The sequence below is a fragment of the Rhinolophus hipposideros genome (genome assembly GCF_964194185.1).
Source record: "Rhinolophus hipposideros genome assembly, chromosome: 18".
Taxonomy (NCBI): domain Eukaryota; kingdom Metazoa; phylum Chordata; class Mammalia; order Chiroptera; family Rhinolophidae; genus Rhinolophus; species Rhinolophus hipposideros.
Genome location: NC_138064.1, coordinates 24,504,621 through 24,520,165, shown reverse-complemented (window position 1 = coordinate 24,520,165; position 15,545 = coordinate 24,504,621). Strand labels below are relative to the sequence as shown.

The following is a 15,545-nucleotide window of genomic DNA, read 5'->3' as shown; positions in this document are numbered from 1 at the left end:
TTCAAGTTTCCTTTTGTAATCACTGTATTCCGTGTGTTTTGTGAACAATATTTTTGATTATGTGCAACTCTATTTCCAAAGGACATAAGGAAATTTATTAGAATATATGCATGAGTTCAATTTCCCTATAATGTATAGCTCCTCTTATAAATAAATATATACATAAATACATAAATAAAAATTAAAAAAATAATATGCCCTAATGACAGAATTTCTGAGATATTGATAAAGTAATAATAGTAATAATCATAATGGTAATCATTTAGAGGTAAACTTATACTGAGTAATTTTAGCCTTCTTAGTTTTTAAAAATTTTGTGCAAGTTGAGTTAGTTGATTGTGGCCCTGACAAATCATGCCCAAATATAAAAGCACAATTTATATTTCTATGTGGCTGACGAAAATAACTATGTTCTTGCTCTGATATCCACTGATTTCATCCTAAAACTTTCACTTTAAAACCATATTATACTACTCTGCCATAAGAACAGATGAAATAGTGCCATTTGCCACGACATGGATGGATCTTGAGATTATGCTAAGCGAAATAAGTCAGACAGAGAAAGTTAAGAACCATATAACTTCACCGATACATAGAAAATAAAACAAAGGAACAAGACAAACAAATAAAGAAACAAAAACTCATAGACACAGACAATACTTCAGTGGTTACCAGAGGGTAAGGGGGGAGGGACGTGGTAGAAGAGGGAAAAGAAGGTCAAATATGGTGATGGAAGGAGAACTGACTCTGGCTGGTGAACACACAATGTGATATATAGATGATATATTATGGAATTGTACATTTGAAACCTATATAATTTTACTAACCATTGTCACCCCAATACATTTTAATTAAGAAAAAGAAAATGTGTATGCTAAATAAAAAATGGATGTTTATAATTGGAAAAAAAAATTATAAACTCTGCAAGAGGAATCCCAAGCAATGCTTATTAGAAGTAACATTAGGAATTACTTCCTTATTTTCCATACTGTTTGATTAAGATATGTACCCACCGATACAGCAAAACACAGAATAGCATTTACAACAAACAAAATTCCTCTCTTGTCCTTTCAGAAGCCCATGAGTATTTAACTCTCTTGACTAAAGTGCCAGCTTGGGCCTACATGATGAGTAGCAGGTAAACTGGTCAGTGCTGACAGACGAAAGTTACATGTATTCCCAGTTTTAACCTATTTAACATGAGGTAAATATTTTTCAGTATTTGTTTTATCATTTCTCATTCTATACGTAAATTTTTGACATGCTAAGGACAGTTATTCTTTCTCTAAATTTAAAGTTGCGTACTGGCCTTCATCAAAGTCCCCCCGAAAAGAAAGTGTGTGGGGAACTTGGGAGGGGTTGTTTAGGTGAAGAATTAATGAATTTATAAATGGAAGATAGAAAAGGGACATCTTATTCTTCCAAATGAAAACTTTCCTTACATCTGTTTTATACATTGCAGTCTCTTTTAAGCTTCCTGGTGAAAAATGGATTCAGCTGACAAAAGTTTAAAATGACTAGTTAAATTTTAAGCTATCAAGCTATCAGCGATTTTAACAAAGAGTGAAGTCCAATAAGAAACTTCAAACAAACTCAAAGTTCATTTAGTCAAAGAATTTTAGATCTGGATGGGCCATTAATTTACCACTTTCCTTCTAATTATTAATTCAGCCATTTCCAGAGAAACTATTAGGAAAAGTCTCTTCCTCAACAATCTCAAATCCTGACACTATGTATTTTTTAAAAGAAAATAGAATGCAATGCTAACTATCATTTGAGGTCTTATATTTTCCTATCTCTCAACAGTGAATACCTAACAATTAACCTAAAATTTGGGGACCATCTAATGTGAAATGTATACCTCCAGTTTAGGAAAAGCATATCCTCAGTCATAGCACAGATGCGTTTGTTGCCCTGGATCATATAGAGCTTTAAAAGCCATAGAAAAACATTTAGTCCTAAATTAGAGAAAAGGATCAATAATGTATGTAACTGATAATGTGTTAAAGTACTTATTTGGACAATTATATGGAAAGACTATGAACTATGCATTAAACTAAAAATAGGAAAACCTTGGTTCTAGTTTTGGCTGTTTCACAAAACATTGATGTTACTGTTAACTTGACATAGTATATGTTCAACTGAGATTTGGATAAAGAATTTGAACTAGGTAATCTCCAAGAGTTTTCATGAGTTTAAAGATTCATAATTCTATGACTCAAATTTGTGCCAATTTCCCAATTTAAAATAGTGCTAACATTTGTCACAGCATCAATATTACATGCCTCCAAATGAAAGGAGGCTGCATCAGTAGCCACAGGAGTAGCCACAAAAAATAAATTAAATTAAAAAATACAAACACATTTTCTTCTGGAAGCACATGTCAGCTGTCTCCTGTACCCTCTACTTCTGCCTCTTTTCCCCAAGCTCAAGGCAAGCACTTCTCCCTTTTTTTCATTCCAGCAATAGTCTCATGTCCCTGAAAGTTCTCCTTTCACCTCTTCACTCCCAGCTCTCAGATTATTACTCTAATTCAGGGGTGTCCAAACTTTTTTTAACGTTTTTCACCAAGGGCCATATGCGGTAAAATACACAAACAGCCGGGCCACTCACTAGAGGTGAAGTACCTATTGCCTCACCTGGTTTATTTAAGTAAACTAAATATATTTTGGAATTTGCTGCGGGACAATTAACAATGGATCATGGGCAGCAGTTGGCCCCCTGGGTGGACACCCCTACTCTAGTTTAAGGGATGCCACTTGGTTGTAAAACTTTAGTTTCATTTGTCCACCAATCCTTTAAAATACTGCCCTAAGCTATCAAAATAAATAAGTAAAGAAATAAAACAACAATAATAATAACGAAACAAACACAAGACCAACCAATCAACTAGCACAATTCTAACAACATGGTGTTAAGAATACCTCAAATAATTGTCTCATGGGGCATTCTGGACCTGCAGAACCTCATAGGTGAGCATGAAATAGGAAAAATAACCACAATTCTATGAAAATGGAGCACTGCCTAAGGTACTCCAAATTAAGCATTCAACGCATATTCAACTCTTTTTATGTAGTCATTTGGCCCTAGGGGCAAGAAAGAGAAAATTATGTTGGATTCAGGAAAAACAACCAACCAACAAAAAATCTGTGTACTGCTTGGTGCTGCACCATTAGGTTACAGAATAAGGGTGAAAAACAATACTAGATATAATAGGACTAGTTCAAATTTAATAGCACAGTACAATCACGATCACATCCTACAGGTTCAGCAAATTGGCTCCAGCTATTGATGTTTTATCTCCTCAGTGTCTTTTGATCCAAGTGCATTTTTTTTCTCTTTCCTTGAATAAAAATTTCTACTCCACTAAGATAATATTTTGCATTTTTTAGCTTAAATATTCAGCAGTCGAAATTGCATTCCTGTAATTATAATTATAACAAATAGACCTTCCATTTCCCATGTCATAATTAACGTCAGGCTTTATTATAAGTATAATCATGCTGCCTTTTCACTTATACAGCTTCTTTTATTTTCACAACATTTACATTGTTATATTAAATTAAGCAATAGAATTCTGATGACCTTCTGAAAGGACAACCTTTGATCACAGATGCTGAGAAAACTGACTATGAAACATTTTTGACATTGTTTTCAAATCACATAAAATATTTCCTAATGTGCTCTCCCTAATGTTTTCAATATCAATAAGTGAAGTAAGAAATCAACGATTCAGTGATAAATACATTAGATGCCCTATAAAATTTATTTAATGTGCCGTCAGCAAAGATAAAAGAACTAATGACAACAAAACAAAATATCTGGATATACTTGTTGACTCCAATGTATGACATAGAGACGCGCCAACTTAATTGCGGCAATTTGGTGGCACAATGTAGTAAAGTACATTTTGATACCCACTGATTAATTTTTCATAAGTCTTTGTTTCACTGTTATTACAGTTCTTTTAGATCACATCCAGAAGACACTACTTTACTAGTCAACTATTCAAGCAAAACAGAACTGTATCCTATGGGCAATATTAAAATTAGAATTCAAAGGTGTTGTACAGCTTTAGCAATTTGAAATGTAATTTAGAGGGGGGAAGTTACATAAATTAACAGCTTCTCAAATATTCTCAAGTATTCTACAAGGTATGTGGTACACTTATAAAAGAGATGACCTCCATACTTTTAAAATGGATACAGGAACTGTTATGGACTGAATGATTGTGAAGCCATAATGCCCAATACAATGGTATTTTGAGGTGTGGCCTTTGAGAGAAAATTAATCTTAGATTAGTTCATGAGAGTGGGGCCCCCATGATGGGATTAGTGTCCTTACAAGAAGAGGAAGAGAGACCAGAGCTCACTCACTATCTCCCTCCGCCATGTGGGGACACAGTGAGAAAGTGGCCATCTACAAGCCAGCAAGAGGTCCCTCACCAGGAACTCAATCTGCTGCCACCTTGATCTTGGTCTTCCCAGCCTACAGAACTGTGAGAACTACATTTTGGTTGCTTGATCGTATTTTATTATAACATCCTCAGTTAAGACATGGGCTATGCTTTTGAGGTTATAAGTGACTGAATCTGTGCTTTTGAGGGTCAGACAATGACTGACTGGAGTTGCTATTAGTGTAACCCATAAATAATGCAGTTAAATCTTACGGCACCAGGTCCTATTTTTTGCCATCATTGGATTATTTAAACCTCTTCTTGTTTGGACCACGTCTTCTCACGAAGTTACACATCCTCAACACCATGTGATGGGTCTTTTTATATATAATATAAATATGAGGAATATATATGTAACCACACAATCAAAAAAAATGGCTTCAATGTTAAACATTTCTAAAACACACAAAGAAACTTTTTAAAATGCTATGCTTTGCAAGTGCTTTGAGCTACTTATTTGAGCTGTTTTATATGGTTTATACAGTGAATTCAAAAAACTGAAGCAAAGTAAAATGTGGTTTGGAGAATAAGGATAACATCAGTTAACAGGATTTGAAATTTACAGAGAAAAAAATAAATCTTATCTATAATAAAGTGCATTGTAATTCAGGGCTCTTAATTATGGATATAAATTATGGAAAACATAAAAGGTCCTAAACTGAACCCACTAAGGTACATTTCAGGATAGTCGCCAAATTACAGGGTTTGGGGCAAGCATTCAACTAAAGGCCTTCACACCATATGTTCAAATGTTTTTCTTTACAAACAAGCCAAACAAACTAATACATACGTTGTCTCCTACCATTCCTTGAAAATATATCATCATAAAAACCTGGAAGGCTGGGTCAAATCTAGAATTTGGGTAAATCTCTAAAATTAGCACAGGAATAGGATGGTGTGGAGCGCACTTCCAGCCTTCAGATCCCAGCATACCCCACTTCCTGCCTCTCTTCCTATCATTCAACCCCTCATTGTGCCGTACCATGGGGTCCTGACATGTAAGCATATGAGACATTGAGCTCCATCCTCACCCTCTCACAAACAGACGTCCCTTAGCTATCTCCTTGAACCTAGAGGCACACACAGGTTCAGTGTGCTCTGCCTTCAGAAAATAGGGCCAGGGAAGATCCTGCTCAGGCCCCGAAAGTGGACTCAGGGCCTGCTTGGCAAGGAACACATGGGTCTTGAGGAGCTGGTGCACTTTCCAGAAATGGAGGCAAAGCCTCTGAGTGGGTGATTCCTCTTAGGCCTTTGAACTTCTTGCCCAATGAGGCAAGGTGGCTAGAGGGAGATTCTCAGTTCTAGGGCCCTTCTTGCCAACCTTTAAAGGGCAATTCATAATAAATCAAGTAATTTTATGCAACTTGGAAACTCAAGACCCAGAAACAACACTCTTTCCTCAAGTAGAACTGACACAAAAACTCAGCAGAGCTTTTCCTAGAGAAGCCATAGTTCTTTCATAAAGAACATCCATAAATTTATATATAAACAAAAAAAAATTATGTTGTTTTCAAATATTCCCAAGTCCACAACCGTCTATTGACCACAGTCACAATGTTAATATTTTGCAAATACATGGTGTCCCTCTTGTCAGTATTAGTTTTTATTTCATACAAAAACAAATAAATAAAATAAAACCCTGAGATATTTGAAAAGCAGACGCCCTGATTGTGAAATTGTAACAGGAGACACAGCACAAATGAGTTAAGTAATCCATCTAAGGTTTCAAGGTCAAATTTGGTGGTAACATTTGCAATAGATTTAAGAGTTTCTTACTTTTAGGAAAACTCCCTTTTCCATGTTGACATACTACTTTGTGGGGCCATTCTGGCTCAGTGAGCCTCCAGCTAAGCTCTATGAATAAACCATAATCTTTATTTTTGTATTCTTCGTCTAATATGTAAGAATCTTATTTCTGAAACCTTGGAAACTTGCCACCAATAAAGGAAAAAGCAAACAGTTATCAGTAATAAGTGACCCAGTATAGAAGAATGTCACCTTCTTTAAACACAGTTATTAAATAGAGCTGTAGTAGCAAAATAGAAAGAAAAGAAAAAAAGCCAGAACCTAGAAAAGAATGATAATGTTACTCTCTTGGGCTGAGAGTGGGCCTAATTTTACAAATTGCACTCATCTTTGGACTGGTTTCATTTCTAGACACTATTTCAACCATCGGCTTATGCCAAAATGGTTTGATAGTCCCACCCTTCACATACAGACAAAGATTCAAAGAAGGGGTAACATCTGAAAGATCACACACACACAAAATGTCAGAAGCCACCCAGTCGGATGCCAATACTAATCCAAGTGACAAGCCAGTGAAAAAAATGTGTTAAATGTAACTTAAAGCATGGGCCTACCTGAATCATATGCAAAATCTCTGGGTTCCTGTTTAATCATCAGAGGCGGGGGGAAGCTTTGGCTGGGCGCACCACCAACCATGGTGTTGTGTTCATACACTGGGTCGTGGTACTCCTGCTTAAAGCCTTGAGGTGGGAAGGGGATGTTTGGCTCAGACATCTGCCGTTGGTACATAGGTCGTCCTTCCCTCGGCATTGTCGGCAAAGGAGGAAAGGAATTACAGGGTTCAGAAAGCTGGCGGCGAAATCTGGGGAATAAGAGAGCATGTTTCAAATAAAACAGTAACAGGGAATACTCTTTAAAACATTGGTATGATTTATAACTGTTTAGTTGATGAACATAATACCAACTGACAGGAAGTGTAAATCTTTAACGGAGACTGGATTTCTCCCTCTTAGGTCAGTAACACCTAAGTGCGTCTTAATCATAACATGACTTGTGTTCCCCCCCTTCTAATTAGTCCTTTGCAGAATCATTTGGTACATTACAGTAAGTTGAAGGTGTGCTTTGAGTAGGGCTGGGAGTGCAGTGCACTATTTTGAGGAAATACATACCATAACAGTAAAAATACCCAATTCTAAATCAATTGCATCATTTTTCAAATTTCCATATTAATAGAGGTTCTCAAATAATTATATACTAAAAAAAGAAAAGGGAAAAAACAGAAAGAAGCTGATCTTAAACTGCAACCTCCATCTTTTAATTCTGTTACCCAAATAATCAACAAACAAACAAACAAACAAACCCCAACCAAATAAAACCTGCTTATTGGTTTTCATTCCCTCACCAACAGTTAATGAGGAAACAAGAGAGGAATGACTCTCTTCTCAAACGGACAGGGCTCTTAAATCTTCAACAGTGTTCTAAATAATATGGTATTCTAGTGATAAATAAAACTGTGAAGTAGAGAGACTAATCCAAGCTGGCTTTTAAAAGACCATGTCTTCACTGTCAAACAGTAGCACACAACACACTGACTTCCAAAAGCTTCAAACAAACAAACAAAAAAGATTGATAAAAATAAGCTTAAAATATACAGCAGCCCTCAAAAGATGGAAATGACACATATGTGTTGCATAGATTTGGGACAGGTCACGCTGTTAGGAGATGAGGAAGTTCTGAGGCCTTGGCAGAAAGCTGAGAGTAAGACTTGCCGCTCCTTCCTTCTTGGTTATACCCTGTAGTGATTGGCTAATCATCATAATCGTTGGGTTCTGTGTTTCTCATCCATAACATCATTGACCTACCACAAAGATATGGATTAATTAAAGATTTAAAAGTGCTCTAAAAATGCCCAGGAGTGTTTAAAAATAACCTATCAAACATCACTGTGAGCTAAGATAAGGCTTTTAACTCCCTTCCCCCACACTAATCACATTCTGGAGACTTTAATTTGGAAAGTTAACATTTAATTTTGGTAACGTTAAATGAAAATAAAGTAAATCTAAAGAACTGCAAAGCAGTTGCTTTAGCATTTCTGAGAACACTCCATCCTGTGTTTTAACCCTCACCTCACTGGCTGCCCTAGAAAGCACTGACATTCCACCTACACCTGCAGAAAATAAGCTTAGAAACTTGGATATTGCAAAACTGTTAGGCTTGCTGGCACTGCATTCATATGCCTTCCCTTGCTTATTTCATTAGTCAAAAAAAGGAAACAGAATTTATCATTAAGAACTGTCAAAGAGTGAATCAGAAAATTGTAACTTGAAGTTAAAATAAGAAAGCAGCTCACTTGTGAAGCCTTAAAAGGAAGTTAACAATACTTAAACTAAAAGCTTTAAGGAATCAGCCATTTGTTTTTACAAATCAACCTGATTCCAGTTGGTACTTGCTGAGGACCACGTTATATATCAAACAGACATGCTTCATAGGAAGCTACACGATTTGGGTGCCATTCTTGTGAGCTGCCAAACAATTATAAAGAGAAAGTGACTCAAGAAGCTTCTGGAAGAGAGCTAAAGATAAGGAGAGCATGCCGATGAGCTCTGGGATAAAGAAAAACAGCATATAAGTGGTGGGGAACACTGAGAAAAAAGAGACAGGGCTCCTGCACAGTAGGTTCAGGAAAAAGTGCCAAAGGGCTCGCCTGAGGAGCAGAATGAGCCTGAGGAAAGGAAGCAGGGTGCAGCCCAGTTGGCCATAAAGCATTCCCAGAGTGAGGTGGGGTGCCTAGGCTGGAGGGGGCTATTTGGGGAAAGGATCTGTTCCCAGAGCAAATTTGCCATTTATAACTGAGGGACTGTCATTTGTTGGCTGGAGCCCTCCAAGAAATCCTCCTCAGAAACATACGGCTCCAAAGATTTTCCTGGGATTGGCCAGCTGGTACTGTCCTCAAAACACAATGGGGGGCACTGGGAAAAGACCCTGAGCTTCCCTCTTACAGTTCCGGACCGGCTGTTCTCAGTCTCAAATATTTGACTTCAAGTAGAGAAACTAAAATGGGTTTGGCTAAAGCATTTCAAGTTAGGTCATCTAAAAGCAAGCACACTGCTTGTTTAGCCATCACCTTCCATAAAAAATAACTACTCTGCATAAAAAGCAAACCCTACAATCCAGAATTCCGGCACTCATTTGAAGAGCGAGAGACTCGGGTATCAAGAATTCTGGGAAGTCACCAGAGTGGACAAAATAAAATTTGCTCTTTTGTTTATACTTTTTTTTTCCCTCTTAGCCCCGCACAATGTGCATCTGTTTAACCCACCCTGCACTAAGATTTCTTTCATCTGTATTTACAAAACTGTTTACACAGATGCACATAACCATTATGCTCTGACAATGTCTTAAGTCTACAGGGTGAGAAGGGAAAGATAATAGGAAACATTTAATAACTAAAGCAAAAGAGGACGGACGTAGTGATGGAAACAAAGATACAGCTTAGTTTCACATTGGAAAGAATGTTTTCATCTTATCCCTTCACACCAAAAGAGAGTTACTGAATTTGAGATTGGGTAGCATTAAGTAACTTTTAAAAAGCAGATTTGAGTATTCCCTCATTTTCAGCAAGTTGCCAGTGGCACATCCTCCAGTTTCCTCTGCTAATCTAGAGAATTCCTTAGCCTGAGTTATTTTTGTAATGGTGTGTCAGAGCCAGGTTGCACTAGCTTATTGTTAAATTTGCAGAAATGCTGTGAGTACGTTGTTAAACAGCCATTATTAAGAAGTAAACTATGTAAATTTGTAATTTAACATATATATATATATATATATATATATATATATATATATATATAACAAATGCAATTAATACTGAAAATTCATAACTTCCTACTTACTGTACTACATTTTACTACCAATTAAGATCTTGAGGTTATGACTGTAGTATCTGTATGGTAGAAATACTACACAATGGCGTGCTACTGCACATCTCTTTCCAATTCCACATTCAAGGTTGTCACATTGGTAACTTGGAGTCAACCATGGGGGTAATATTTACATCACAGATTCACCAAATGCTACATATTAGGTCTTTTGGATTTTCTCCCTTAGAGCCTGTTGTTAAACATTTACCAGCACATCACTAGCTCTATATAAGTACAGGGAGAAGGGGAAGGAAGGATGCTGTATGTAATCAACCTGTGTTTTAAGTTATATTAGCAAGACCTCTAAAGGTCTCCCAATATTTTATTTAAATATGAATTAACTCATCTCTAGGAATCAAGAATTACCCACTACAGAATCCTCCCTAGCTCCTCGCTCTAGTTCTTGCCTCACTCCTTTCTAAGTAATAATAATGTGGTCTCTATTGCCTTAACTTTATACTCTCAGTGTCCAGGGTCATGCATCTACTGACATTAAATATTCGTCACTTGGAAAGGATAGAACATACTTTTAATCAAATAAGTTCTGTTCTGCAAAACTGTGCATGCCATTCAATATAAGGTAGAGAAACTAATTCCATAAGCCACCTACTAAAATTAGTCTAACTTTATAGAACAAGTACACACATATGCTCATAAAAATGGGATGATCTGATTTAAAGTTTAAGTGAAGCAATTTAATTCAGGCAAAGCGAAAGGGAAATGTTCAAATGTCAGTATATAGATTAATTTTTCCATTTTAGCAATACGTTTAAATGTTTATAAAAGGAATGTTTATAAATGACCTTCTCCACAAATGACAACTATAGATAAAGGTCTTTCTAAAATTAGTTTTCACAGATGTGCAAAATTAATATGCTCACCTTAAATCTAGTATAGGTCATAGGAATTGGTACAATAATAGGATTTGCTGTATACCTGTGGTCCATGGGGTAGCTGCTGTCTTGCATGGACTGCGATGGAGGCAGGTGAGCTGGGAAAGCGCGGTCTGGTTTTGGAGTATGAGTTGAGTTTGGAGATGCATGATGTAATGGGGACACTGGAGTGCTGGATGGTGTTGGGGGGTTGGAGGGCCTCATTCCCACTTGTGGCTTCTGATCATAGGCACTATCCAAGGAACAAAAGAGAGAGAGAGAGAGACAGAGACAGAGAGAGAGAGAAAAAAAAAATTGTTTCTTTGGAGCAAAAAAAAAAAAAAGGAAAAAGAAAATTCTAACCCAGGGAAATAAAAACATTTTAGCCTTAAGTCATAAGGAAGTTAGAATTTTATGTTCTTGGTTTTTTGTAATTCTAGAACGTGCAATTTTAAATCACCACACACTTAAATAGAAAGTAGGATACTTAATATATAACTTGGTAATAGCATAAATATAAAATGTACATATTTGTAATACATACAAACAACTTAGTATAAGGAAAATCACTACTTATGAAAGTGTTATTATTTCCATCTGTTCTTGGTATGTCTCCTTGAGCAAATTGCACAGACCTTTTCTACATCATTAAATATTTCTGGTATAATTCTTCTATATTAAATTAGATTTCACAACAAGAACAAACACCAGTTAAATAAGATGGAGATCATACCTGGCATGAAGTTGTGGAAGAATTTTAAGAAGGAGATGCTGTTGCCTTATTTTCATTATTTTTATATAAAATAAATGATGCTTGGCATTGACTTCCTCACATGGGATAATAAAAATCAATGAGGCAAATTAAAATCCCTCTGATATATTTAAACATTTTTGGAGTATAAGAATAAGTACAAAATCATAATGTTCTTAAGAACAAAGCCCTATTGTCACGGTCTAACTTCTAAACACTCACAAATGAATAAAATAAGGTCATTTATTATGAATTTCAGTTGATTTCCTATGTGTAGCTTTTGAGAATGTGATTTAACTTATTTTTGTAATATAAATATTTTACTAAAAACAAATTTTACTTAAATTTCCAAACAAAAAGATATTTCTAGGTTATAATACTGTATTTCTTTGTAAAATAAAAAGCATTCATCAATACATACTTTTATTTAAAAAAGGAAACTTTTTTTTGCATTGACTTATGTGATAATTTATTCTGTTGCTCCATTTATACAAGAGAATTACAACCAAGTACAAAAATACTTCACAGAATTGAAGGAGTATGTGCTGTATAAGTCTAGTCTTACCTTAAAGTCAATAGTATTTATATAAAGAACATTACGTTTGGTTCTTCTTATTTTCTTTATCAATATTTCTAAATGAGAATCTACTTCTTTTATAAAATGGTTCACCTCTCATATCCCCGCCCCCCAAAAAAAGATACATCTTTTGCTCTAGGACATTACTTTGTCCCCTATGAAAGGTTGTATTTATATTGTTTGCATAGAGAAGGAGAATATAGTCCATATTTCACTGTTATTGATTCCCAGGGAGAACTTCAAAATATTCAGGCAATTCCTCTACTGTTAATTTATGGATGTTAGATGTGTCACACAAGGTGTGATCAGAAAATATGGTGAATGATTAAAATTAAAATATATATATGTATCTGTAAAAGACACACTGCCATTAATCCCTCTCACTTCAAACACACTTATCCCATCGTCCTTGCCACTTTCTAAAGCAGTTCTGGAAGTCCTCTTTCGTGAGTTCTTTAGTTGCGCTGTTGTGGCTGCTTTGATGTCTTGAATTGATTCAAAACGTTTACCTTTCATTGTCAATTTGACTTTAGGGTAGGGCCAGAAGTTGCATGGTGCCAGATCCAGTGAATAAGGTGGATGAGGACACACCGTAATGTTTTTATGTGACAGAAATTCCCGTACCAGAAGTGATGTGTGACATGGAGCCTTTCCGTTGTGACCAAAGAATACGGTGAATGCTGCTGCCGAGTGCCATTCAACGGAAAGACAGGTATCTTCAATTCAGAAGCGGTGTGGCGAACCTTAGTAACAGTGAGTGACAAGTTTCATCTTGTTCACTGCAATCAGTCAGATGTGAGCTACAGTTGAGAATAGGTGTGTTTTAAAGTGCACGGGAAATCATCCTCCATCATGACAATGCTCAGTGTCACGCATCGTTTCTGGTATACAATTTCTGTCAAATAAAAACATTACAGTCTGTCCTCATCCGTCCTTATTCATTACAGTCTGTCCTCATCTGTCCTTATTCATTGGATCTGGCAATCAGCTACTTCTGGCTCTTCCCCAAAGTCAAAATGATTTAGGGCATTGAGGCAGCTATGACAGTGCAACTAAAGACATTCACAAAAGAGGACTTCCAGAACTGCTTCAGAAAGTGGCAAGAATAATGGGATAAGTGTGTTTGAAGTTAGGGAAAGTATTTTGAGAGGTATTAATGGCAATGTATCTTCTACTGTAATTTTTTTTTAACATTCACTGTATTGTTTGATCACACCTCATGTATAACACTAGTTATTTCAGTCACATTTCTGATCAATGCTGAAATGCAATGACAATTCTATATTTATTTGGTTCATTAATTAAAAATTCTTTAATATATTAAATAATTATTCTGTGAACACATAATACTCTTAAGGAGAAAACACAAAAATTAAAAACACTAAAATAAAACTTAGAATGCTCAATATTGTTTTATGTGAACCAAGTATGCTTTAATAGTTAGCTTCTCTACAAGACATCTTTGCTTCTACAAGACAGCTTTTCTATAAAAGCTTGGTAGTTTTAATTGAACTGGCTCGTAATTTCAGACTGGTGAACCTCCTAGAAAAGCAGATATAAAGACAAGTTTGCAAGAATAAATAGTAATCAAATATGCAAATACTGTTTAGCTTCCAAGAAACTGCACAAATCTAAGTTTTTTGAATCTTATATATCCTGGATCTAGAGAGTACAATAGCAAACATATGAAGAAATCGAAGACCTCTTTGGATAATAATGTATTACAAACTTGAATCAACGTAACTTATAAAGCTGCAAAAATTTGTAATCACATTTTTAAGTTTCCAAACTAACTCCTTTTAAGAACTAAGTGTTTACTATAATTGAGAGTAATAATACTCAATATGCAGAGCCAACTTCTTCCTTATGCAATTAGAGGCCAATGTGAAAAATAGCAGAATGCAATTTACTATGAAGGGTTTTTAATGAACATGTATGTTATCAAATTTGATAACAAATGAACAATGTACTTTTACTGCTCCACCCTTTATTATCAGAAGGAACACTGGCTTTTTAGTACATAATAGCTTCTAATAAGGCTTATAAAATCCTAACTTTATTGTAATTGTTCATGAATGCATCTTATAGATCATCTGCAAAGCCTGTCAGATAACTAATGTACTGCTGAGACCTGCCAAATGTTTCTTTTTTTTTTTCCCCCATAAACTCTATCTAAAGTGCATAATGCATTCATTTTAATGAGAACTTTCAATAACTGCTCAGGCCAAGTAAGACCCTCTTTTCAAACCCAGGATACGTCACTACAGTAGAAAAGCAACCAACAATGCAGATGAAAAATACTGCTTTAAAATTATACTAAAATTACCTTATTAGTTTATTATTTTTCATTAGTAATAGTGAAATAACAATAGCAATATGTGATCAGATGGTACATGGTTCTTTGGAGATCTGCTAAACATATTACCTAATTAGCTTGTTATATACTGAAGATGTAAGTCTTATGAAATATGATGAGATTTTATGTTATTCCGAACTTTTTGTTTCCATAAGAACCACCATCCTCTATATATATATACACCTGATTGCTTTACCTGACATTGTACAGGCACTTTTCTCCATAGCTGAATTTAAAGGGCTGTTCTTGACTGCAGGCAGAGCCAAGTTCTGAACAGGGACTGTGGGGTTCTTTCTTGATTTTCAGTGGTAGGCCATGAAAAGCCACTAGAAACAAAACAAAAATACCCATAAAAATGAAATGCAGGTAGCAATTAAAAATATTAACCTGACCTACTTCTCTTGGTTAAAATGCCATTAAAATGTCATATTAACTTACATATATAAAAAAATCAGATTTCATGAAACTTCATGGAAGATTCTGGAGAAATCTCTGTATACTCCTTTTCTGTTTTTGCTAAGAAAATATTTGCCTGAAAGTGCTCTCATTATTTAAAGTGAACCACTTATAATTTGCTTAGCTGATATCAATAATACTAGAAGCTCAGTTTTCAGAAACTACGTTTTGAAAACATTTCAGAAAGATTTCCAGTGATTAAAGTGGAAAAAATACAACTGGTTATACAAGAATTAATGGAAGATTGGAACACAGTTTTAAGCATTATTGAAAGGAAAATATCTCAAATCCATCAATGGTAATGGTTTAATGGAATGACAACTGAACTAGGAGAAAGAAAATCCAGGTGCAACTGATGTCAATTTGGTAACATCTTTGAGGCCAATGCTCATCTATAAAGTAGAGAGAAAAGCA

At 35.4% G+C, this 15,545-nt stretch overlaps 1 protein-coding gene across 7 annotated transcripts in view; it reads right to left on the bottom strand.

The window, feature by feature from the left end:
- ETV1 (ETS variant transcription factor 1) overlaps positions 1–15,545 on the bottom strand; it is a 92,065-nt gene that overhangs the window by 30,726 nt on the left and 45,794 nt on the right. For all 7 annotated transcript variants that reach the window (XM_081079175.1, XM_081079177.1, XM_081079176.1 and 4 more), the window contains 3 exons: positions 14,872–15,001; positions 11,056–11,244; positions 6,817–7,064 (listed from right to left, as the gene is read on the bottom strand). In XM_081079175.1, the coding sequence (XP_080935301.1) occupies positions 6,817–7,064; positions 11,056–11,244; positions 14,872–15,001 (567 nt within the window). The remainder of the gene's footprint in view (positions 1–6,816; positions 7,065–11,055; positions 11,245–14,871; positions 15,002–15,545) is intronic.